Source organism: Cavia porcellus, unplaced genomic scaffold, assembly GCF_034190915.1.
Source record: "Cavia porcellus strain 051 isolate PalLab524CR breed Dunkin Hartley unplaced genomic scaffold, mCavPor4.1 scaffold_13, whole genome shotgun sequence".
In the NCBI taxonomy this organism is placed as follows: domain Eukaryota; kingdom Metazoa; phylum Chordata; class Mammalia; order Rodentia; family Caviidae; genus Cavia; species Cavia porcellus.
The window spans coordinates 51,015,448-51,039,201 of record NW_026947496.1 but is presented as its reverse complement, the minus strand read 5'-3'; the positions used below and the strand labels follow the sequence as shown (position 1 = coordinate 51,039,201).

Sequence of the window (23,754 nt, the reverse complement as noted above, 5' to 3'; positions counted from 1 at the left end):
TGCATTTGATCCATAACTGATTTCTCTGCCTGCCAACTAGGAGATACAGTTTTAGAAATGAAAATAAGAAAACTCCAGGATAATCAAAAATATTACCCAGTTACTAAGTCTGTGCTATAAAATTCCATGGTGGGCAAATTACTTAATCCCCCTGAATCTTATGTCTCTCACTGGTTAAAAAGAAGACAAGATTAGCCACCTCACAGTAGTAAGTACAGAGATTAAAGAAGCAATATGGAATGTTTAGCACAGTGCAAGGAATACAGTAAACATTTAGAAAAACATTAATTTAATATAAATGTAAATCTGTTTTCTTGCAAAGTCAGCATCTACTCTGCCTCCTGCTGTCTTGGAAGTTTCCAAGTTTCATGCAGTTTTCCATAACAAAGCATTGTCTTTCCCTGATCTTCTGAGTTTTCTAATTTGCCTTATAGTCTGGATCTTGACCAAAAGGAATGATATATCCTTATGAAGAATTCTTTCTTGTTTAAACTCTGTATTTTATTCTTAGTACAATCTACTCTTACTTCTCTTGACCCTATTTGAAGCACTGTTTTTTCATAGACACCTTGACCCAAATCCTAAACACTTCTTCCACAATCCAAAGAAAGAGGAAAAAAGGCTGAATGAATTGCCTTGTAGCTCCCCAAGGGCCATAATAGGAAGACATGATGTCTATCATTTATTAATGTAACACTGGATATAAGATTACAAATAATATGGGAAGCTTCCACTTCCAAATGTTTTATTATGATGGCAACTTTCCTGCATTAGCATTTTAATACTGCTTTCATTTGATGAATACTATTGTAGCTAGCAGAAACAACTTTTCACCAGATCTTATTCACATCAACAAGTACATCAATAGGGCTTTCTCCTTAACAATAATAATAAACTATCCTTACTTATTTTCAACAATTTAATTAAATACAATTAACTCTAGTTTGTTTTGGCAACCTACTAATGTCACAATTGAGTATAAATAGATTTTTGAGACTATTATACTTAATAAATCCTTTACACTACTGTGAAGTTATTCAGATATTCTTCTTGCCAGAAATACTTAAGAGCATTTTTGAAGTATGGTAATGTGGGCAGTAAAAAAAGATTATAAACTTTTATCAAAGAAGTCAGCAGGGTTCTGGAGAGATTTTTGACTTCTTTAATAGTGAGCTAGTGCCTGTTGGGTACAATTTTTAGGAGCCTCTGAAACATTAATTGCAAATTCATCATCATTCTATAATATCTTTAATCTACAGTTTTTAACCATACAGGTTATCCTCTTGCACTAGATCAAAACCTCTAGTCTTGAAACAGGAAAAACAGACCACTGACACCTCTTTTTAATTTTTTTTTTATTCTACTTAAGCTCAAAATAGTAGACATCGTGTTACATAGGCAATTCTTAAGATATGAAGACACTTTTTCTACTCAGAGTAAGAAGTATAAGAGTTAGCTGGAAAATATGAATAGTATGCTAGGATGAGTTGCTGGACACTTAGACATCATCGTATGTATCAGCAGACCCCTGAGTATATCTGTTTAGTAATTTGGCCTTCTAACAAAGAAGAGATATATGAAAAATCAACAAACATTAACAGAAAGAAAAAGGGCTGGATATGTAGCACAGTGATAAAGTGCATATTTAGCAATGTGAGCCTCTGTGTTCAATCAGTTGAAAAAATAATAAAAAGAAATAAAAATACTCAATAAAGTATAACTATATGACATAAGATTTCACGCTGTTTTAATAAAGTTACAATAGAGTCATGTCCCAAACTAAGTCAGAAAACAGCCAGGCCTATATTTGTACAGTTTTGATTCAATGAATTATTGTCCAGGTTTTTAAATTAATTAGCCAAAATTCCCTATTATTTGACATCACACAGATGTTATCATGTTTCTTGACTAGAATGTCTTCAGTAATGCATAATTACACATATAACATGTTGTTGAAAAAAGAATATTGTGAATATTGACCAGTTCATACTGACTTAAAGGACAACTATTATATAGCTCAGAATAGAGATTAAACATAAAAGCTTTTTCCTGGACTAAGTACATGGGTTTTGTTATCAGAAGCTCAGATGCAATCATAAGGGAGTAAGTTCAAGTTGTAAAATTTCTACGTGTATCTCTTTTATTCAACAAATATCATGACTATAAGAATACTAAGCAGTCTGTCCAATCTTTGCTCTGAATTTCATGTATTTATAAGACAATACATTAAAATACCATGTACTGAACACCAACTGTATAATTTAGAACACATAATTTATTTCCTACTCATGATTATAAACTAGAATTTTAGACAAGGACCACCATTCAATGAGTGAGGCATGTAAAGTTACAGTGACTTCACTAAACAGCAAAGGAGTGTAACAAAGATAGACATGGGGTATGAATTCCTGATTTGTTTGGCACGCTACACTTTTCCTCTTCTTAATAATCTCTTAAGCTAAGTTACTGGCAGCAATGAGGTTAAGGTTGAGTGAAAGACCTACATTCAAATCACCTCTTTAAACTGATTCCCAAGGATGTAAATGGATGTTACTCTTATTGGTTACTTACCCTATTTCAGGAATCATCTTAAGTACTTAACATATATTAGCTTGTTTCATCGTTTAAATCGTTATTTTTAAATGAACAGTATGGTCCATTGTACAACTGAATTATATGAAAAAGTAACCTAAGTTAGGAATTGATATCATCTCAAAACTAAAGAAGTTCCTGTGTACATAGCAGGTGCTAGATGATGTTTGTTTTGGGGATAGTCGCTGTGATTGTCTTTGTAATCATTCCTGTCTGCTTTAATAACCCAATGACTGGAGCATTAGAGTTGGAAGGATCGAGAGGTTGCAACTGGGTTCACATAAAACATGTCATGTCTGATTAGCAATGTCTACATAGAGAAGATGAACTGCATGTCACAAACTTGCCATCATTAGCCATGGGGATATTTGTAGAACTAAGGGAGGTATTTATTTTGATGATGACAGGAATTGGAAAGAAAGATTTCTAGTCTGATTCTATAAGCAATTTCTACCTGTTATTGGGTTACAAGTCTAGCAAGTTTTATTTGAAAGACAGCAAATTCAATATTTTAGCAAAAAGCACTGCTGCAAATGATCAAATCACTTACCAGAAAGGTCAGCCCACTTTACAATATTCTGCATAATTTATAGAGTCTCAACATGATAAATGCCAAAAAATCTTATCAAAAAAGTTAAATTGTACTTGGAGCGAATTCTCTTCCAGTGTGAATGATTTATAACTTCGTTTTGAGTCTAACAGAAAATCTACAAGAACACCAAGTCTAATAAATGCAGACTTATCCTAGGCTGCTGTGGCTCTGCATGGAGTACAAAGGGGGGTCTCCAAATATGGAGGAAAAAAAATATTGGAAAACAATAGCCCTATATAAGTATTTGCAAATGGGGGGGGGGGGGACTATTCAGTCAAAATGGAATGAAAGTATGTTTCCATCCAGGCCTGTCTGTACAGCAAAATAAACACTATGGTTGGTATCAGTGAGCCTCAGTACCCAAAACCACCCCATGACATACAACAAGCAAAATGCCTGTTACAGTTTAGATCAAAGGTGCCCCCCAACATCTCATATGTTTAGAAGATGATTGGATCATGGGGGCACTATACTCATGAGTAGATTAATCCACTAATATTTTAGCAGCTGAGTGTGCTGTTAGGAGGTAGTACATGGTCAGAGATGAGTATTGTGGTTTATATCTAGATGTCTCCCGAGAACACCATCCATTCATAGCCAGGGCTTTCAGGAGGTGATTGGATTATGGGACTTACAGCTGATGTGCTGTTGGGGGTATAGTCTGGCAGAAGATGCAGGTCACTAAAAGCGTGGTTTAGCAGAGTTTATCACCCTCCCCGGCTCTCTTAGTGCTCTGTCACCATGTCATGAGCAGCTTCTTCTCTACCAGCCTTGGAGTCAACTGACCACAAACTGACAGAGCTCTACAAACTACGTCCAAACAAACCTCTCCTCCCTTAAATTGAGAATTTCCCCCTGGGATGAAGAACATGACTAGGACTATGGGTCACTGAGGGAATGACCTCCATGGTGTATCTCCCTCCCTTGCTCCTCTTGTCTCTCTTCTTCCTGCTGGCCATGATGTGAACAGCTTTCCTCTGGGCCAGGTCTTTCCACCGTCCTATTCAAGCCTGCTAACCATGCGCTCAAACTTTTGAAACTGTAAAGCAAAAGAAATCTCTTCTTCAAGCTTTTGTTAAAATTCTGCTCCAGTGACAAGCAAGTGACTAAGAAGACACTGTCTAAAATACACATACCTGGCTAATGCAGAACAATGGTCCTCAACACAGTAACCTGTTGTGTAATTTTAGTCACTCACCACCACCTGGCAGATACTCATAAAAATAGTTCTTGCCTGTGTTGGAAGGGGCACTGACCTGAGAGCACAAAACCAACCTACATTTTCTCCGCATCTTTATCATTTACTAGTCTTTCTTTGGTGTGTTTGTTGGGCGGAGATCACAGGGCCCTGGAGGACTCTGCCTCATATCAAATGTCAGGCTGCAGCATAAGAAATATCTTACACTGGGGCCTGCACAGAGCGAGCTTTCAGTAGAAGGAGCCACAGTCAAAGGCTGGAAGAATCCCCAGCTTGCTCTCAAACTAGATGATGCTAAACAAGTCAATGAACTTAATTTTGTACATGTTCTTTATGTCTTCATTGATAAACTGGGAGAATATTCTGCCTCACAAGGTTCTTATGGGGACTAAGCTAGCATTCACTGTTTATAATCATTCATTCATTGATTCAGCAAGTATTTATTTGTCCTTACTTGCACCAGACAAACTATCAGACACAGCCTCCTAGATCTGGTGAGGAACTCAGCATTAAAACAGTGTTTATAACAAGCTATCATTTCTACTCCTACTCAGAAACTGTAATTCTTTGTATCTAATAAGTGGTCAATAAGCATTTGTTGAATTCAGGCATATTTGTTGCATGTTAAAAGTATAATTATTGTCCTCTGGCTTAGAGTTAGAGATAAGCTGCATTCTTTAATAAGTGAATACTTGAATTGACACAAGTGATATATTTTGTCTTTTACTGCACAAAGATAAGATTAATGCAAAAGTCTGAAAGGCCTCACAGGGGTCAGAAAGTCTGACCAGTCAGTGTATGATTCTTGTAACTTTGATAATTGGTTGCCTTGCTCTTCATTGTGACACTGGGGCTCTTGCCTAATTCTCCATCTGTGATCACCAGCATACATGAAGACAGCCTATAGTGTGCAAAACAGCAACTGTGGAGGGGCTGTGGGGTACTCTTCCTGTCCTTATAATTTGGATATGGAAATGCTTTTTTACATGGGGCAGAACCTCCAGCCTTCCAGAGTTGATGCCCTCCTTATATCCCTGTGCCCACCTCTAAGTCTGCACTTGTACTAGACCAGGTGGAAAAGGCCATCCTTGATCTTTTCCTAGCACACAACTCCTCAAAATCCAACATAAAATCATTTCCCAATTCCAGGGCTTTGATTGCACAGCCACTTCAGGTAGAACCCATATTACCCGCAGGTGTGTGTCTTAGATGGAGATAGACAAGAGCAGAGAGAGAGAGAGAGTTATAGTTTCCTAAAGAAACTGTATAACTGTCAAAAGTCAATAGAGGGCCTGGGGATTTAGCTCAGCGGCATAAGTGCCTGCCTTGCGAGGAAGTGGTCGTGAGTTCAATCCCTGGTACCGATAAAAAGGAAAAAAGACCAAAAAAAAAAAAAAAAAGTCAATAGAACTCACTGGGCCAGAGATTTAGCTCAATGCTTTCTTAAACAGTAGTATCTACTAGACATGAATGGTTCTTTTAAATTTACTTACAATTTAGTTATTTCTTTTGTAATAAAAATAGTAGTATTATGGCATGAATTGTTTATTTTTAATTTTGTTTTATAAAAGACTCTGAAAATGGTTAGCCTGTTAACTGCAGGGGGGGTTGATCATACTCTCCACTTGCATGCTAACCTCAATTAACTGATAGGCAGTACCTAGAGAAGAACTGAAAAAAATTTCAAAAACCACATCCAGGCTCTGCAGGAAAAGTCATTGTTATTGATTATGTAAGCCTGTGATAGATAGAAGACTGGAAATTGGCATGAACGCCATACATTTTTTTCTTCCTCCAAACAATCCTGGAAGCAGCTGTCAAACTGTTACTGTATAAATGTTCCAGTGACTTCCATTCCCAAGCACCACTTCAGAATATTATATCTTGCAAACTCAGCAGATGAACAGGTATAAGAAGTCACCAAACCAACTGAATTTAATAAAACTCAATTGTTGAGCTTCCATCTAGCATGTTCTCATGTCTTTTATCACTCTAGCTATAAAAGGGCTTTATTTATTTATTTTTATGATATTTTTTTAAATTCAGAGTTCTATGAAGGGTGACAATTATGTACATATTTTTTTTTATAAAAGTGACTTTCACACTTTCCTGGCCATAGCTTGCTGAAGAGGTAAAATAACACAACTTTTATTTGTTTCTTCTTCCCAGTAGAAAAATTCTGAGGTGATGAATTCTTGGAAGAAGCACTCTTGAATAATTAGTTATTTTGGGGGACCAGAGATTAATCTCAGTGGTGTATGTAAGTGCCTGCGTGGCAAGCACAAGGTCATGAGTTCAATTCCCTCTACCAAAATAATAATAATAATAATCATTGTTATTATTAAATAAGATGAACCCACCAGGGATTTAGCTCAGTGGCCTAAGCACCTGTCTGGCAAGCGCAAGGTTGTGAGTTCAATCCCTGTTACCAAAAAAATAAAAAATAAATAAATAAATGAACCCATTAACCTCCTTTTACATTATATAGCAATGTGTATGGACATAAAAGTAATAGCAAAACATTACATATCATCAGAATGTTACAGAGGTTTATAATCCTTAATTAAAAAGTCACATACAAATGTCACATATAAGCAAATTTGAAGGTTACTATACATAATTTAGCAATAAGAATATAGATGATTATTTCTGGACTACATTGCATTAATGACTCACAGTCCAGAAACCCTAAAATACAAAATATGTAAATATGTCATTCATACTATAGGGTTAACTAAACATCATCCATACTATAGGGTTAACTAAACATCCCACAGAAAACGTCATTGATAATGAGAAAACTAAACAAACAATAATTTATAATTAAAAATCAAGAACCACAGCAATAGAAAAGAACTAACAATTTAAGACAACGCTCACGATACACTGATAACAGATTACTCTTCCTAAAATTGGATGAATCTTAATTATTTGCATGCAGAACTTTGCAATGTTTCCAAGAGCTGGCAGCCAATTTTCTTAGTAGAATACTCAATTAAGAAAGCTCAAAAAAACCTTAGTTATCTGTCATTTCCAGTAGAATGATAACTTAGTTTACTAACAAGTGGTTTTTATTGTTATGTAAAATGACTGCATATGAAACCTTAAATCATTTCTCCAAAAGAAAAAATTAGTTGGGGGGAGCCTTGGTTTCAAGATACACTAGTGGGCTACAAACTAGATTTTGAGAACTTTAATAAAGTATTAAGAGTTTTATGTAAGCATCGCTATGTTGCCTGATACATCTATTTTATCACATTTACTGATTACTATCTCTCCAAAATCTTAATCTAAAAGAAAATCAATTGATTTTTAGCAGAAATTCAAATGAGACCTCTGATGAGAAAACTGGCTTCATCATATAAAATTTCAGTGTTTACTGGAGTCTTAGTGACACAATTCAGCAGCATATAAGAGTCTCAAATTCACAGTGGTGTAGCCTGTTGGCCTAACTTAGGACAAGACTAAATGTGAACATAATTTCAATCAGGCTATGATACAGGTGCCTAGACTGTTTTCTTTGGGTACTATGCTTACCTCTTTCCATGCTACTCACATGAAGATAGTTGATAATTCAGAATCATGAAATGCTGGAGTAGGAAATAATCTCTTCTGGGTTTATACACAGACCATCTGTGGGTGGGATATAGCCTGAAGCCAAGTTTTGTTTGCCCTTGCCTGACTTTTCAAGATATGGAAATTATACATAAAATTTCAAATTTCTGATTTGCCTTGAGATATTAGATGATCTACACACATTGAGCCAATCCCAGGTAAAGCTAATGGTATCTAGATATGTACTGCACACGATTTTGGTTGCCACAGAGTACCACAAGGTATACTGCTTGGCCTCTAAGCTGCCTCGATATTTTTGTTACCATGTAGATCTTACCTTGTCCACCATAAAGTTGTTAAATAAATTCAGCAAAATGTTTTAATTTTTGTACTGAATTATGCCGCATGAAATAGATAAAATGAGTAAATCAGCTCCCTGGGCTACTTACATCTTCATTATTTGACAGGCTATACCTATGTCATGGATCATGGAATACATGGATCATCTTCGGGGAGCAAAGGCATGCTAAGAACATCACCAATTTTCTTCAACATCTTATCGAGATCCTTGCAATTTGATGGTATAGGTGAAAGCCTGAATGACAGAGGCTCTGATTCCTACTCTGGTGTTCATTCAGCATTATCATTTGATTTGCAAACAGGCTTATTATGCTCCTTCCCCCCAATAGCTGAATTTTAGAGCATATATAGTTTAAGCAAATGTTTACTGAATCCCTACCCAATATTTTTCAGTGGGAAATAGAACCTGCTGGAACTTCTGACCCTGATCCAGGACACATGGCTAATTTCAGGAGCATTATATCACTTCCCACCAACACTGTGTGGTGATTCATCTAAACCCTGGAGCTGACATTCTGTATTCACTTCAAAACATGCAATTCAATCTGTCCCTTCTCCACCCGCACAAAGGAAAAATAAGAAAAAAACCCATAGAGGTATGCAGACTCGGTTAACTTGCACTTATTACTGAATGACATAGAGGGGCCCTGCAGGAGAAATTCTAGCAAGAGGGTGGTAAGGTAAATGCAGCAGGTAGTTCTAGCAGCAGAACGATGGCCACACCTGAGGAGGTAGATGTTCTGGGCTTCTGGACACAGAGTAAGACTTGAGTAAACCCCACCCTCCGTGAAGGAAGTGTCCACTGAACGAGCAGACAGATCACTTAGCATTCAGTCCGGCTTCTAGGAGAAACTCTCTGGTAACACCATGTTTTCCTCCTTCGTTGGACCTTTATGACTTAAGGTTGAGGAAGCAGAAGGAAATAATGGACCAAGAGCATTCCCTGCATGCTTTGAAGATGTTATCTTTGGACAATTCAAATAGTTTACATGCACCATTGACAAAATAATTCAATCTTTCCTTACTCTAAAGAAATAAAAAACTGCTTATCTGGTGTTATGTTCACTCTGTTACAAAGATTAAGTGAATTTTTCTCATGGTATCAAAAAATTTGAGATGTAAAAAGCCTTTTTCTATTTGCTGAGTGAAGTTGCCTCTGCAGTCCCTCAAGATCACCCTTAAATAGCTTTTAGATTTATTATGTGGGAAGGTGCACACTGCAACTAAAAATCCTTAGAAACATTTATAAATATGTTTCCTATGTATATTTTGCAACCAATAATATACTTTTTAAATTATATTAGTTGTTTGGATTATTTTGATGAATATTTCTGTCAAATAGTGAGTAGAATCAAACACCTACACACACACACACACACACACACACACACATATATATATATATATATCCATAAATGTACATTACACTGATTATTTAATATTGATATCACTCCCCACTTGAGATCTCCAAAATGTAAGCACACACACACATACCTATATACCCTTATATTTATATACTCAAACATTCATACACAAATAGCAATACCTAAAGAAGAGTATTAGGTTCCACCAGAACATTTTCTCTCCTTAATAATTTAAACAAGTGTTTGCTGAGCACCTACTGTACACCAAGTACCTTAGTAATGGTGAGAAATTAAAGGGTGAATAGCCCAGGATTCCACATTATTTGTCCATGTGTCTTAATGAATGTGTTATGAATAGATACGGAAGATGTTGCCTGAATAAAAAAAAAAAATTTGAAAAATCATTGTTAGATCAAATCAAATCTCTTATCCGCAAATCCTTCCAGAAACTTCATATATTTTATACTCGCTGCAAAGTTCCAAAATGTGAACATACACACAGCCATCCTTACCCAGTAATCACCATTTTTTTTCCCAAGATGAATCTTGAGAGGAGAGTTTTTATGGAATATAATTTGAGAGATGCTGGCCTAAAGATTTTATTATATCAAGGCTATAAGAAAGAAAGGGGCCTTCTGGCATTGTTTTTACTTATGTTCTCTCTTTTTTTTTAAATCTGGAAACACCAAGAGGTTTCTAATTTTACAATTGGAACTCAATATAGCTAATATTTTAATATTTGTATTAAAAATCAAAATATGCTCAAAGAAAAGGTAAATAAAAAGATACATAATTATAGTAATTAATAAATCTGTAGGCTGGGCATGGTGGTGCATGCCTGTAATCCCAGTACTCAGGAGGCTGAGACAAGAGGATCCCTGCAAGTTTTAGGTGACCTGGGCTACAAGGTAAGTTCAAGGCCAGCCTGAACTGCAAAGTGAAACCCTGTTTCAAAAAGATTTTTTTTTTTAAAAAGGCTTGGTCATTCCAAACTTTTCATTACATTTAACTAGTATTTTCTAAAGGATATTTCTATTCTTTCCAACACTTTTTATACGTGTGCAAGCAAATATGATTTTTTTTTCTCAAAAAATAATTTGAAGCGGGGTATTCTGTTGTTTGTTTTCTTCACTCACGGTATATCTTGGACATTTTTCCACATGAGCACCTATAAACATATCTCATCCTCTGTAATGGCTACACTGAATCCCATTGAGTGGAGTTATGCTGTGAGTTATTTTACCAATCCTGCTTTGATGGAGATGAAGCTCTTACCTTATTTTTTTACATTAAAACCATTATTGCAATGAATATGCTTTAACATACATAAATCTTTTCACATTTTCCAATATTTTCATACTTTAGGTATTTAGAAATGAAATTATGTATTAAGATTTGCACATTTCATATTTTGGAAATCATTGCCAAATTATTTTTTTTAAAAAACAGTACAATTTTGGTGTGCTCAAAATCTGAGATTTTGGAAGTAGGATTTGAACTTGAAATAATTTTCTTAGAAAAGTTCAAAATCATCATTTTAAACTTTAAGAAATTAGCAGTCAAATGTCCAAGTTCACATGTGTCACTTCTAAATATTTTTGTTTGTATTGTGATATAACACTATTTTTCTTCACTATGAATTGAAGCCATAGGATCGAGCTCGAATCAATATTCGATATAGTGTTATAACCATTTTCTTAAAAGTTCATGGAGAAATTTACTTTTATCCTTACTTTGTTTTGATATTTTATGGTTTCTCAAATGTCCATAGCTGCACTCTGACTTTAGGATGAGGTCAATATCATCAATCAGATGATCAATGGATTATTACTAGCACCAGTTTAAACGAAATAACAACCTGTCTGCTCTAATCTTTAGGCCAATTTACTATGCTTAGCAACTTCGCTTGGGTAGGAATTATTAAAAAGCCCATATACGACCACTGTTGTACACATTAGTTCTTTTATACTGAGTATAAAACAATGCTTTACTGTAATGTACTTGGTATTATAATGTATATTCCTTAAGTAATGTTCTTAAAAAATAGGGTTGAATGACAAAGTAAAAATAAATGTAAAGTATATAAGAATATTTCTGAATAATTTAACAAAAAATACTACACTTTAAAATGGATGATGTTTGGTATATAATAATGAAGTCATAAATGATTACTTCTAACATACACAGTTTGCTTAATATAGCTTTAAATCTTGTCAAGTATAAATTATATAGACAATTCTATTCAGAGTAATCTTTTTCTATATCATTTTCATATACCCCATCAATAAAATAGCAGTGACTGAAGAATAAATGATTCATTAGATACTTATAACTTCTTGTCTGATGTAATTTATCTATGTAATTTTAAATTACTAAAGAATCCCTAGGATTCTTTTCTTGCTAAAGAATTTTGAGATAATCCATATTTTATTAAGTTTCAAGGACACCCTACACACATCCAGCCACATACCCAAAATTAAGTAACCATTAAAACTCCTGTCATAATTTATATATACAGAAGGGGAAACAACTGCAATTAAATGCTGCATTTGGCAATTTCATCCTTTTACCCCTGTTCATAAACACTGATAATGTAAAGAGTTGAAGCTGTCTATTTTAATTACCTAAAACAATAAGAACACCACTTTTGAGTTTTCATTGTTCAGTCTTTTTTAAATTAAGTGTCTTTCCTATGGCTTTCATATGGAAAAATTAAAAAGAGGAAGAGGCACAGATCTTCTCCAAGTTGTTATGGTAACTTCCTACATCATTCCCCAAATAAAAACTTTATCTAGCCAAATACTAAATTATCGAAATTATGTATCTGTTAATCCACAGCACATTTGATTCATTTATGTAATTTTAAACTCACTTTCAGTTGATTGACTATTTTAATCTTCCTTAACTAGTGAGTAACTGAAAATAAATGGTGCATTCCTCCTACTATAACTATGAAAAATAGGATGTGTTAGAGACTGCAGGCGAATACATTAAAGCCAGTCCATTTTCTAGTTAACATATTCTCATTCTGTTTGTGTATAAACCCACTGCATTGAGAAGACAGCTCACAAATTCATGACCTCACAGAAACACTGTCCCAAATTCACGTATGACAGCAGAAATCCGTCCAAATCTCTATCCGTTTCCCCTAAGGGACCCTGGCTAGCTGGTGACACTCAGGTGCAACCCAGTCTGAAGAAGGGGAGCATAGTGTCAAATTCCACTCATCTGTCAGTGTAGTGGATTATTTCTTGAAGGACTGAAATTGGCTGCTCGCAATTGGAACACCGTCAATCTTACTCTAGAGGGAACAGGGAAGCTGCCTGGAAGGGGCTGGCAGGGCGGGAGGGGCGGCCATTCCTAAGCAGGTGAGGGGCAACTATAAAGCCTTCATCTCCCCCTACTCAGGGCCCTGGGTGAAAAATTGGTCACTGTGCACATTTCCTGGATACTTAGTATGCACGCGGAGTCTGCCTTCTCTTGCTTTATGAAAGGGGCGATTTTTCAAGCTTAGGCAAATGTAGCAAAGCTCAGGGTCTGCTGGTGTCTCATTTTTTTTCATCATGTCACTTGTTTTAAGCGATTTGAGCAAATGAGATTATGTTTTTCCTTTTTGCTCATTTATCCAGCTATTTATTTATTTATTTGCTCATTTGGGGTTGGATTGTCACAGATAACTGGCCCTGATTTCTCTCTCGTTTTCATACACATTTCATTAATGCCCCTGAAGATTTAAGACCCACAAAGAAAACACCACCGCTTTCATCATAAAAAGCATATTCTTATTCTTAAAATCAAAAAGGAAGATTGTATTAAAGGGACTGGCTGGAATAATCAAGAATATTGCTATGACCAAGATCTATCTCTTTAATCTTCACAGTTATTGTCCCAAAAAGCCAAGAAAGTTGAATAATTCTATTATCCAGAACTACTGGGCTCTTAGTTTAATGTTTTCATCTCATTGCATCTAAAAAGGGATATTTAGTTTCTTCTTTTCAGCAATGAAGCAAAATGGTTCTCAAATGTGTAATCACTTGGGGGCAAAATCGATTTCAGTGCTACAGTTTGTTGGGATATCCGAAGTAAAATTTAACTATGTATCTGTTAATAATAAGTAAATTCTAAAACACAACAAAAAAAAACATAGAATTTGATTTCAGTCAGAACTCAGTGAGTCTCAGTTTTAAAATATAATACATTAATAATATCTAGAGAGACACGAGCTTATTTATTATCCACAATAACCATAATTTCCCACCAAAAAATAACATACTGATTAGTAGAGACAATCTACAAAAAAACTTTTGCAAACTGAAGCGTGCCTATTTTAGGATTACACACATAGGAGATAAAATAAGACATGCAACATCCAGTGGTAAGTTCTAGCCATGTACACCTGGTTTAAAATAACAACAAAACAAAATCAAAACAAGTGTTCCATCCTAGTCATGTAGATTAAAACTAGATTCACTCAACATCTGTCTTTCAGATTGTCATCCTTTAAGTGGGACATCAGCGACTGCTTATATTTACGAACACTTTTACAGCTTACAAACAGTTGCTTGAAAGTTAATTTATTTAATCGTCACCACACCTCCAGACGGAGAAATGAGCTCAGGAAAGAAAAGCCACTGGACTGAGGTCATGTCAGGTTAAGCGTCAGGGTCAGCCCTAAACTCTGCTGTCCTCACCCATTCTGCCTGTTTCCTCTCAGAATGCATTCGCAGCTCCATACTTAAAAGTTTTTACAGACCACGTGGGTATTATATGATTACCCCTTGAAAGAGGTTCTTGGCCTGGTCATTTTCCCCTCCTGTGGACACGGAGCTGGAGGGGAAATCAGACCCACTGGACTTCCAGGGGCAGCTATTGGTTTTGCGCCTGCTTGGAATTTCAAACTAACCAGCTCCTCAGAAAGTCCCCTTCCTGGGCTAAGGGGGTGGGTTTTACACCCACTTTCATACGAACTTAACTGATTAGTGAATTAACCAGCGAGGTGTGTCCAAACCACCCGCAGTAGTTGGTTTTCATTATGAATTCTTATTGTTGAGATATGCAATGAAGGCAGACATCCCGCGGTATTTGTATGACTGCCAGAACATTTCTTGGTGAACAAAACAATCGGTGATTAAGTGATTGGAGGTAAAGCGGGGATACAGGGATCCCCAAATCCACGTTTGTGTTCCCTCCCCCTGGCCAGGCTTTGGACGCAGGACACAGAAATATGAGCCAGCAGCAGAGACAGCGCGGTTTCCATGCCCACCTGCAGGGGCACCCGCACTGCCTCGCCTTCCTTCCTTGACCCAGGGCAGGCAAAGGAAGGTGCTTGGGGACCCGGGCGGCCGACCTCGGTCCCTGCACAGGCCGCCCGCTCGCACTCTGCTCTCTTCCCCGGTGGGCTCGCTTTCGCCTGCAGCCCGGCGCCCACTCGGAGAGGCACCGGACCGGGTGCACCGCCGAGCCTGACCCATCCCGAAGCCGAGTCCGGGAGGCCAGGAGGGGGGCCCAGAGGTGGCTCCGAGGGCTGTGCCATGGAGCTCCCGACCGGTTCACAGCCCTGCCCGGGAGCCGGGAGGAAGAGGGGCGTACACCACGGACCCGCAGCAGGAGGAAGCAGGGCGAAAACCAGGAGGGAGCCAGGGTTTTGCAGCGGGGCTGGAGGGCCCAGAGCGCTCCAGAACTGAGGATTTCTGAGAACTCAGCGCGCAACTGGTCCCCAGAGGCCGGACTTGACCACCAGGAGCCCGGAGGGCTGAGTAGAGTGAAGGGACCCAGGAACGTGGAAGGAAACCCTCCCGGGGAAGGCGAGCACAATCCAAGTGGGAGGGACAGGAATTTTAAAAAACTGCACCGCGCGCAAAGGAGAGAAAATTCTACCCTGAAGAGGGATGCCAGGGAAGAGTAAGAAATCTGCTTTAAATGGGCAGACGAAAGCAAAATGAATCCAGAACTAAAAATTCTATTTAAAAAAACAAACCAAAAAAATGGCAAGAAGAAACTTGTTCCTAAAACTGCCAAAAAGGAGAAGAAAAATAAAAAAGAATTTTAAAAAAGAACGAGACAGAGAAAGAAAGAGAAACAAAAGCCACTGAACTTTGTAGAAGAACAGAAAGTCAAAGGAGAAAAAAAGGCAGATTAAACCACGCAAGAAATAGTAAGTCATTTGAATTTCTTTTTCATTGACAACTTCCTCCTAAAGTTAGTTTGAAGACTAACATCTGTACAAAATCCTTAACCTTGTAGAGATTGACATTATGAAATCTACTCTAGGTGAGAACCCTCCAGGACTAGACATGCAAAGGTAGTATGCTCCCCCTCCTCCAATTTCCCCAGGACTTGCAAGTTACCTACCACCTTTTGCAGAATGTTGTGCTATTGGCCAAAGCATGCAAAAACAACAGATGACTTCTATTTATTGAGGTGTGTGGTTTTGAGAAAAAGAAAGACCCCCAAGGCATTTTGGTATACACTCCTGCCCCCAGAGCACCCAGCCAACAATATGTCTTCAAACTCAAAGGCAAATTGCCCATACTGTAGCACTTTCTGTCACTTGCATTCAGCCATCTGTTCAAGAGACAGGGGTAAATTTAGGGGAGGCTGCAGTAAGCTAGCCCTGAACTTACCTGGTCTGTGCAGGTGGTGCTGTTGGAAGGTGTGCTGAAGCGACCCATGACACAGCAGCATTGCACAAGCACTTATCCACAAGTACAGGACCCAGGACATCGCAGAGACCATTGCCATTCTCTAAAGAGAACATGAGATACAAAAGGTCACCCCTGGTTTCAAACTCCCAGCTCAGTCAGCTTCACTGATGAGGGAAGAGAGGTTTCAAACGTCATGTTCCTTTGCTGCTTGGCTGGTGAGAAATAATGATCCAGCAGAGGTCATGTCAGGAAGTGGAACTGAGGGAAAACCCTTTCCAGGAGATCATAAATGCATTTAAAAAAAAAAAAAAAAAAAAGAACACTCCGCAGAATAAAACTCCAAGGATTGCCGAAATACAAAAAGTTTCTGTTAACTAGGCAGTTGGAAACATTGCATGCCAACTAAAAATATGAATTTACAGAATGATCTGAAAACTATAGTTATCCCAGGAACTGAAAAGCTGCATAGTTTGGTTCATTCTAACTTCATTGCAAGTCTGACATAAGCCTGGAAGAGGAGAGTGGGTTTTATTTTTTTAATTCTACAGTCATGAATTTTTAATCACAATGCTGCCTTCTAAACTAAGTAATCATTTCTCAGAGGCATGTTGTCATCCAATAGAACTGATCTTTCTGGTTGGTCTTAAAATCAGAAAGAATTGTCTTCAGCCAGAATGAGTTTCAGATGCAAGATCTATGCATCATCCTAAAGCAAGCTGTAATTTACAACAGTGCTTTGTCTCCTAACATTCCATTGTGGCATTTGCTGTATAGGAATGATGAATATGCATATACAGGTGGTGTATGTATTTGTGGATGAACATGTACCTCTTCTCAGGTGCTGAGAAACTTTAACACTCTTATATGTACCTCTGAAAATCTTAAGAGCTAGAGAGGCTCAACTGCGCTACATATTGTCCAATTTCTCAAACAACACCTTATGCTGCATTTCATATTGCCAAATTAATCAAACTTGAAGCTTCATCCTTACTCAGCCAGTGTGATTGGAGGCATTTTCTAATACAAGAATCCGGTTAACTATATGTTTTTCTGTTAAGGGTGCTGTGAAACCAAGATTGTGTCTTGCTTTCTTGTCCACTAGCAAATGATAACCTTTAAGAACTGCACCTATACATTGTAAATGTGCTACTGACCTCCCAGGGTGGCCTCTTTCTTTATTCAAAACTAGCACTCTTAAAAAAACCTGTGATGTTCAGAAAGCAAAAATATACATTATATGCATATATTTGTGCACATGATACAAGATAATTGGAGGGTTTTAGAAGTGAGATAGAGGGTTTTAGGACTATAATACATAAATGGTAACAATTATAATTAAGTGCAAAGTAGGAAAACATTATTTCAGCAGCATGGTGCATTGGTACTCTCTCTGTGATTCTGACGGGCCACTCACTTTCTAATTACTTTCACTGCCCATTGTTTACTTTTGTATATAGCAGACTTCCGCCTCATTGTTTTCAGAACTATCAGCATAACATAAATGCATTCTCCTCCATAGAGGAAAAATAGCAGCACCCTCCTGTGAATCCTACAATGAATGCATTTAAGGGTCTTTTCAGAATACCCTGCAAATTACAGAAAGACAAAAAAGAGGTGACTGGCATGCATTTCCTGCATGAGAATCTCTGCTAAAATGCACTAGGAATTAATCAAAACTTGAAAAAAAAATCATACCACAATGAAAACTTAACTGTTATCCAATGACTCTGCCTTCCTGTGCTTGCTTTTTTTTACCCACATAGATCTTAACCCTCAAAAATATTAGTGTCTTGACATTACGTTTCCCCTTTTTTCTCCTTGCATTTAACTTTCTTTAATTCTCAGCATTACTTCCAAGCCCCCTGCATATCGCTCTCCCTGTTCACTCTCTTTACAGAAACGTAGTCTCAGTGTTAATAAGTGGTTTCTCCAAAATAATATATTCAGCCTTGAACATTTCTCTAGATAGGGCTAAATATATTTCAAATCTGTTTTCTGGGTCTTAAATCTTTAAAGATGCTTCTTACCTGAAAAATCCAGCCAAGAGCAGAGTACTCTATGAGTGTTCATTGGAAAGATCTAACACTTTTTAAAATCCATCTATGTCACAGTTTTGAGATTTTAAAGAAAGAGCTTCCCAACAATCTTCTTTATCAGGAATAAAAAAAAATTGTTTTTCGTTCCGATGATTCTATTTCCACAGTAAAGGAGATATCAGATTCATTCAGACCGTATTGTCAGAAAATGAGCCAACGTTTGAGGGGTGGAAACCTTGTCATTTTCACCTTTAAATCATCTCCTGGCGTCACCTCTGCCTGACGAGACCTTTGAAGTGATGGTGAGATAATGTACAGCTTCCTGATGAGAATCAGTTTACAGTCACCAATGGACCATTCCCTCTCCCGCGCCTCCACGGCAGAGTTAGGCAGGGAAATGTAAGAGCTGGGCTGCTATACGGTGCTGTAAGTAGCAGTAGTCTGTTTCAATACATCCCTCCTCTCTAAAGTATCACATGTCTTAAAGTGACATTACCTTCTATTACAGCGACTGTGAATTCTAATATCTGCCCCTAACTCTTCAACAACTCAAACAGTGCTTTAACTCTGCATTGTCTGTTGTTTTATGTTAGAGCATTTTCTGATGCTATTCATTTGCCAAAGCAGTAAAGAAAGGAGAAACAAAAGAAAAACAAATACTTTGCAAAATATTGATAGTGTTAATAGGTGTTAGGCTTCTAACAGTAAATAGGAAAGTGAAATATATGCCATTTCTTACCTCTTAATGTTCTTTTAGTCAGTAAGTTAACAAGAAATATTGTTAGGCTTATACTAATTTCATTCTGTTTGTTATTTTGGCTGCTAAATCTGAGAGCAGAATATATCTGGAATACAATAGAGATATTTATGCTCTTAAACCCATAAAAAACTTCTGAATTTTTTTTAAACAGGTTTAATATGTTGTTTCTAAATCAGACTGAGATTCAAGGAATAAATATGTTTAAGATTCTGGTTTCTAAATCTTTTGCTTTCCCTAAAATAACATGCTGGGACGGGTAGAAGAAACATTTACTTGGATATTCAATCTTGTTTCTAGTACTATGGTTTGAACCCTTTTTCCTTTAGAAATGCAGTGTGATTGTACATAAACTTCAGAGATGCATGTAAGGTGACCTACTTTTCATTTATAGCTTGAGCTAGTGATAATTCTCTGAAATAATCATTCAGTTGCTTCACAAATCACTTGTAAAGCACCTACTATGTGATAGATTCTTGGAACAGAACAAAAAGCATGATTAAATTGATCCTCACTGGCACAGATCTTACTGTCTAGTGTTTAATATTATTTTCAGAACTGAGCTATTTCTCATAATTTTCTTCCTCAAAAACTTTTCAGAATCTCTCAGGATATTCTTTTTTCTTCGGCAGAGATTATAGAGTTGGTTCAATGCTGCCATGTGTCTTTGGAAACCATTCTCTTTTCTTACATTACAGAGAGTGGAAGGAGGTCCTCATTACTCATCATTTTTCCCACTGGTTAGTCACACCGTACAAAATAAATTGAGATTTTGTAATATAGCAATTATTTATTAAAAGTTAGAACTAAAAATATTTCAAAATTACAATATTTCAATGTTAATGTAAAACTAAATTCAGAAAGCCAAAGTTCTAGTTGGTATCGTGTATTTCATTTCTGTAGTTCATTACTGTTGTCTTGGTGTATATATTTAAAAAGCTTATGCTATTTGCAGTACCAAGACACAAGAAATAATAACCGCAACAGCGGCAGCTAATGCTTACCAAACCTTCACCATGTCCTAGTACTATTCTACACTATGTCTTATAAAGTATAATTTAATCCTTTTTACTATACCTATTAAATGGACACTATTTTTAAAAAATGGGCACTATTATTATTTTCATCTCTTTAATGGAAAACATGAGACAAAGACAGAATGACCAAAGAACTTGTTCAAGATAACTGAGCTACTAAAAGATAAAGCAGATTCCAAGCTCATATGATCTGGCTTAAAAGCTCAACTCTCTTATTGATTGACTGATTGCATTTGGGGATAAACCCCAGGGATTCACATGTGCCCCTTGCCAAACAATCCATCTCATAAACAGTGAGTTAAAGTACTTAATGGAAAAAATAATTTTTAAAAGTCTACCACTCTGCTTTCTTATTTCTTTAACATTAAGACAGTGACAACAATTACTGTTAATTTATTCAAGAGGCATATATTACTTCAGGCATTTGAAATATACAAGTGTGTAAGATAACCTATCCCATGATTAGTTGTTATTTTTCAGGTACACTAATGACTTAAAATTAAAATGAAATTCATAGTTGCTACTAAAGGCTATCATTTTAAAAAGTAGTCATTATGTGTTTTATTTCTAGGAGTCAACTACAATTCACTTCAATTTAATAAGCATCAACTCATGATTTGCGTTCAAACACTGAGACAGGCAGTGTTGAACATATTTTAAAATGAAAAACAAAAATAGTTCTTAAGTGATATTCTATCTGTGCTGAAGCAAGACTAGCAATATAATCCTATTTCTTTTCATTCCAAGTACTGTGTAGTGCACTGAATTGCTGCCAGTGATCATCAAAAGTACCTAACTTTAAAGGCATTTAGTTTCTTCTCCCAACTCAAAAGAAAACTACTTTCACACGTTTCAGAGAAGTTGGGCCTTTCACCATCTGACTATAGCAAGATTGCTTATATTGATCCCTTTATGGTTACGTAGATCAGAAATTTCTGATGGGTTTCAGCAGGACAAATGGTATCATTTTGAACTTTTAATTGTTGAAGGAAAGCCTCTAGATCTCCCTTTGAGCCAGTAGTGGTGCATACCTTTATTCCCAGAATTTTCAGTCTAGTCCAGCTTACAAATTAAGCATCTCAGCAAGATCTATCTCAAAAAAAAAAAAAATTAAAAATTTGAAGATATAGTTTAATGCAAAAATGCTGGGTTCAATTCTCAATACTGAAAAAAAAATCATTATACGTTTCTCTTTATTTTGGAACATGGACTAGCTGCATCATTAGCTTGGATCAGTGAATGTCTAAAGTGAGCAGAAAACTTCCTCCTCCCTTGGCTCTTACTGACTGTACATAGTGAACAGTTTGTTATTTAAATAATTGAATTATTTGTTTTTGCAGCATAAGCTCATCTATCCTGACTAATGAAGGCTTTCACCTATATTGTACACTTCTTAATTGAAGGGCTATGATTCATTTACTCTCCTAAACTGTAAAAAGACTGTGATGTACACATTAAAATACTTATCTTTATAAAACCCACTGCAGAAGAAGTCTATTGGGACTTTTGACCAGGGCACTAGTAAATCCAAAGTGCAGATTATTGCATCTGGAACCTACTAGGGTTCTTGTAAGCTAGCACATACAGGCGGATCATGGCCCATGTTCATACCCTGTCTGCCGCTTTGTCGTGCCAGCACAGTGGCAGGACAGAGTATAAAATGCAAAGGACTATAGCGTTGTTGTTTTAGCCATCTAGTTTTATGAATTTCTGATAATTCAAGCATTTGGTTGCTCAAGTCATACTGCACTATAAACTCCTAACACATGCATTTCAGATTCAGTATGCTTTGTGTAAATACATACTTGATATGCAAAAAAAAAAAAAAAAAAAAAAAAAAAAAGAAAGAAAGAAAATCCTATTCACTGGAACTTCTTCCAAGGAGAAACTCATATTAATTAATGAGGAAGATCCCATGAAGGTAATTGGGGATATTGAAGTTAAAAAAAAATTCAGAGTGCTTAAATAACCAAGAACATTCAGCAAACTATCCTGCATAACAAGAAGTAAAGGTAGAGTAATCAAAGATAGACAGTGTAATAGAGTAGAAATCAGAAGTTGGAAAACAATGATAGGGCAGAGACACTAGAGACCGAGGGAAATCAGGATTGAAGAAAACAGAAATGTACAATCATCTTGGTGGAAAACTTCCCTGTAGTTGAGTATGATTGTCTCTCCAAATGATTACAAAAATCTTTAAAAATGAACAACAACCCCACATATACTTGGTATGATTAAATTGTGTGGAAACCCCTAAGGATGACCTGAACCCTGAATCTAGCCACAAGCATCATCATGCTTTTACTCAAAGACAGAAAGTTTATTACTATTGCTCATCTCTTCTTATGAGAAGTAAGAGTTCAGGTTTTGGAATCTAGCTCAGTGATACTGTTTGTATAACACACTGCAGGCTCTGGGTTCAGTGCATAGCACCAGAAAAGAAAAATTGGGGCGGGGGGGGGGAGAGAGAGAGAGAGAGAGAGAGAGAGAGAGAGAGAGAGAGAGAGTTGTCCTTAGCTCAGTATAGCAACCAGTCAATTAATAAATTGGCTAATTTTGATTGAAAAATGTGCAAGAAAAAATGTGAAACAGACAAAATTTTATTTTTATGCATATTTCTAAACTTAAAAACAACTAAAGCAATTTAAATACATTACATCTGGGCTATGAAACATGCCAAGTTTCAGTCCGAAGCAAAGTGGCTTAGATGTACACCACTTAAATCAGTTCTAAGTATTTTCTGAAATAACAAATTTTGGTTGTGATTTCACAACTTTGAGATATTTTTCCTTTTTCCATTTCAACTGGCTAATAAAAATGCTGACATTAAATACAAGGATCACTGCTATGGTACCGTATGTAAAATTCATGTACATTCTCTATCATTCAAGTCCTATTCCTTTTCTCTATAGTAATTTGGGAAACCCATCAGTCAAGTTGACAGTGTCTACTTTAAACCTCAAATGATGTGAAGGCAATATACCTTTTTTCCTTGGTTAAGTAAAAATGCTACCCCATCTTTCTCCCAGAGCCTAATTTCATAAATCACAGGGGTTGTGTATTTTCTTTCCTAAGACCACTAAAATTCCGTATATCAGAGTTCCAGCATGTGCCTCATGTGAGGCATACAATAACATTTCTAACTTGTATGTCTTATCTTTGAGACCTAAGTAAAGCATATAGACTTGCTTATTTATTTCTTAGTACCCTCTGTTGGTTCAAAGTATACCCAACTAAGAAAAGGAAAAATATAATGTAAATAAAGCAGATGAAGCATAGCTAATATATACTTTTTTTCTGGATGGGTGGACCTCTTTCTCAGTGCCAGGCGCTGGCTAGACCTTTACATGTAGTGTCCCAATGCCTATGGAAGTGTTAATAAATCAATATTACTGTGGCCTCTATTTTAAGGGTGAGAAAACAAATTTCAAAGAAATTAGGTGATTGAACTAATGTTATACTTATAAGAGGGCTGAAGAACTATGATTCATTTTCTTCTAACTCCCACAGCCTAAACTCTACACAGCCAACTTTTAGACAAACAATATTAGGAAGAGAGTATAAATTTTAACTCAAAAAGATCAAATTAGTAAAATAAGATAAATCAGATATGAAATGA

General features: G+C 36.5%; 1 protein-coding gene across 4 annotated transcripts in view; it reads right to left on the bottom strand.

Annotated features, from left to right (window-relative positions):
• The window catches only part of Tafa1 (TAFA chemokine like family member 1), a 491,640-nt gene extending 472,853 nt beyond the window's left edge, over positions 1 to 18,787 (bottom strand). For 2 of the 4 annotated variants that reach the window (XM_063260220.1, XM_063260221.1), the window contains exons 1-2: positions 18,333 to 18,787; positions 16,285 to 16,405 (exon numbers count right to left, since the gene is read on the bottom strand). In XM_063260220.1, coding sequence (XP_063116290.1) covers positions 16,285 to 16,402 — 118 coding nt within the window. In that variant the 5' untranslated portion in view covers positions 16,403 to 16,405; positions 18,333 to 18,787. The remainder of the gene's footprint in view (positions 1 to 16,284; positions 16,406 to 18,332) is intronic. The other 2 variants (XM_063260222.1, XM_013156285.3) reach the window with 2 other exon arrangements.
• Positions 18,788 to 23,754: the final 4,967 nt, after the last annotated feature.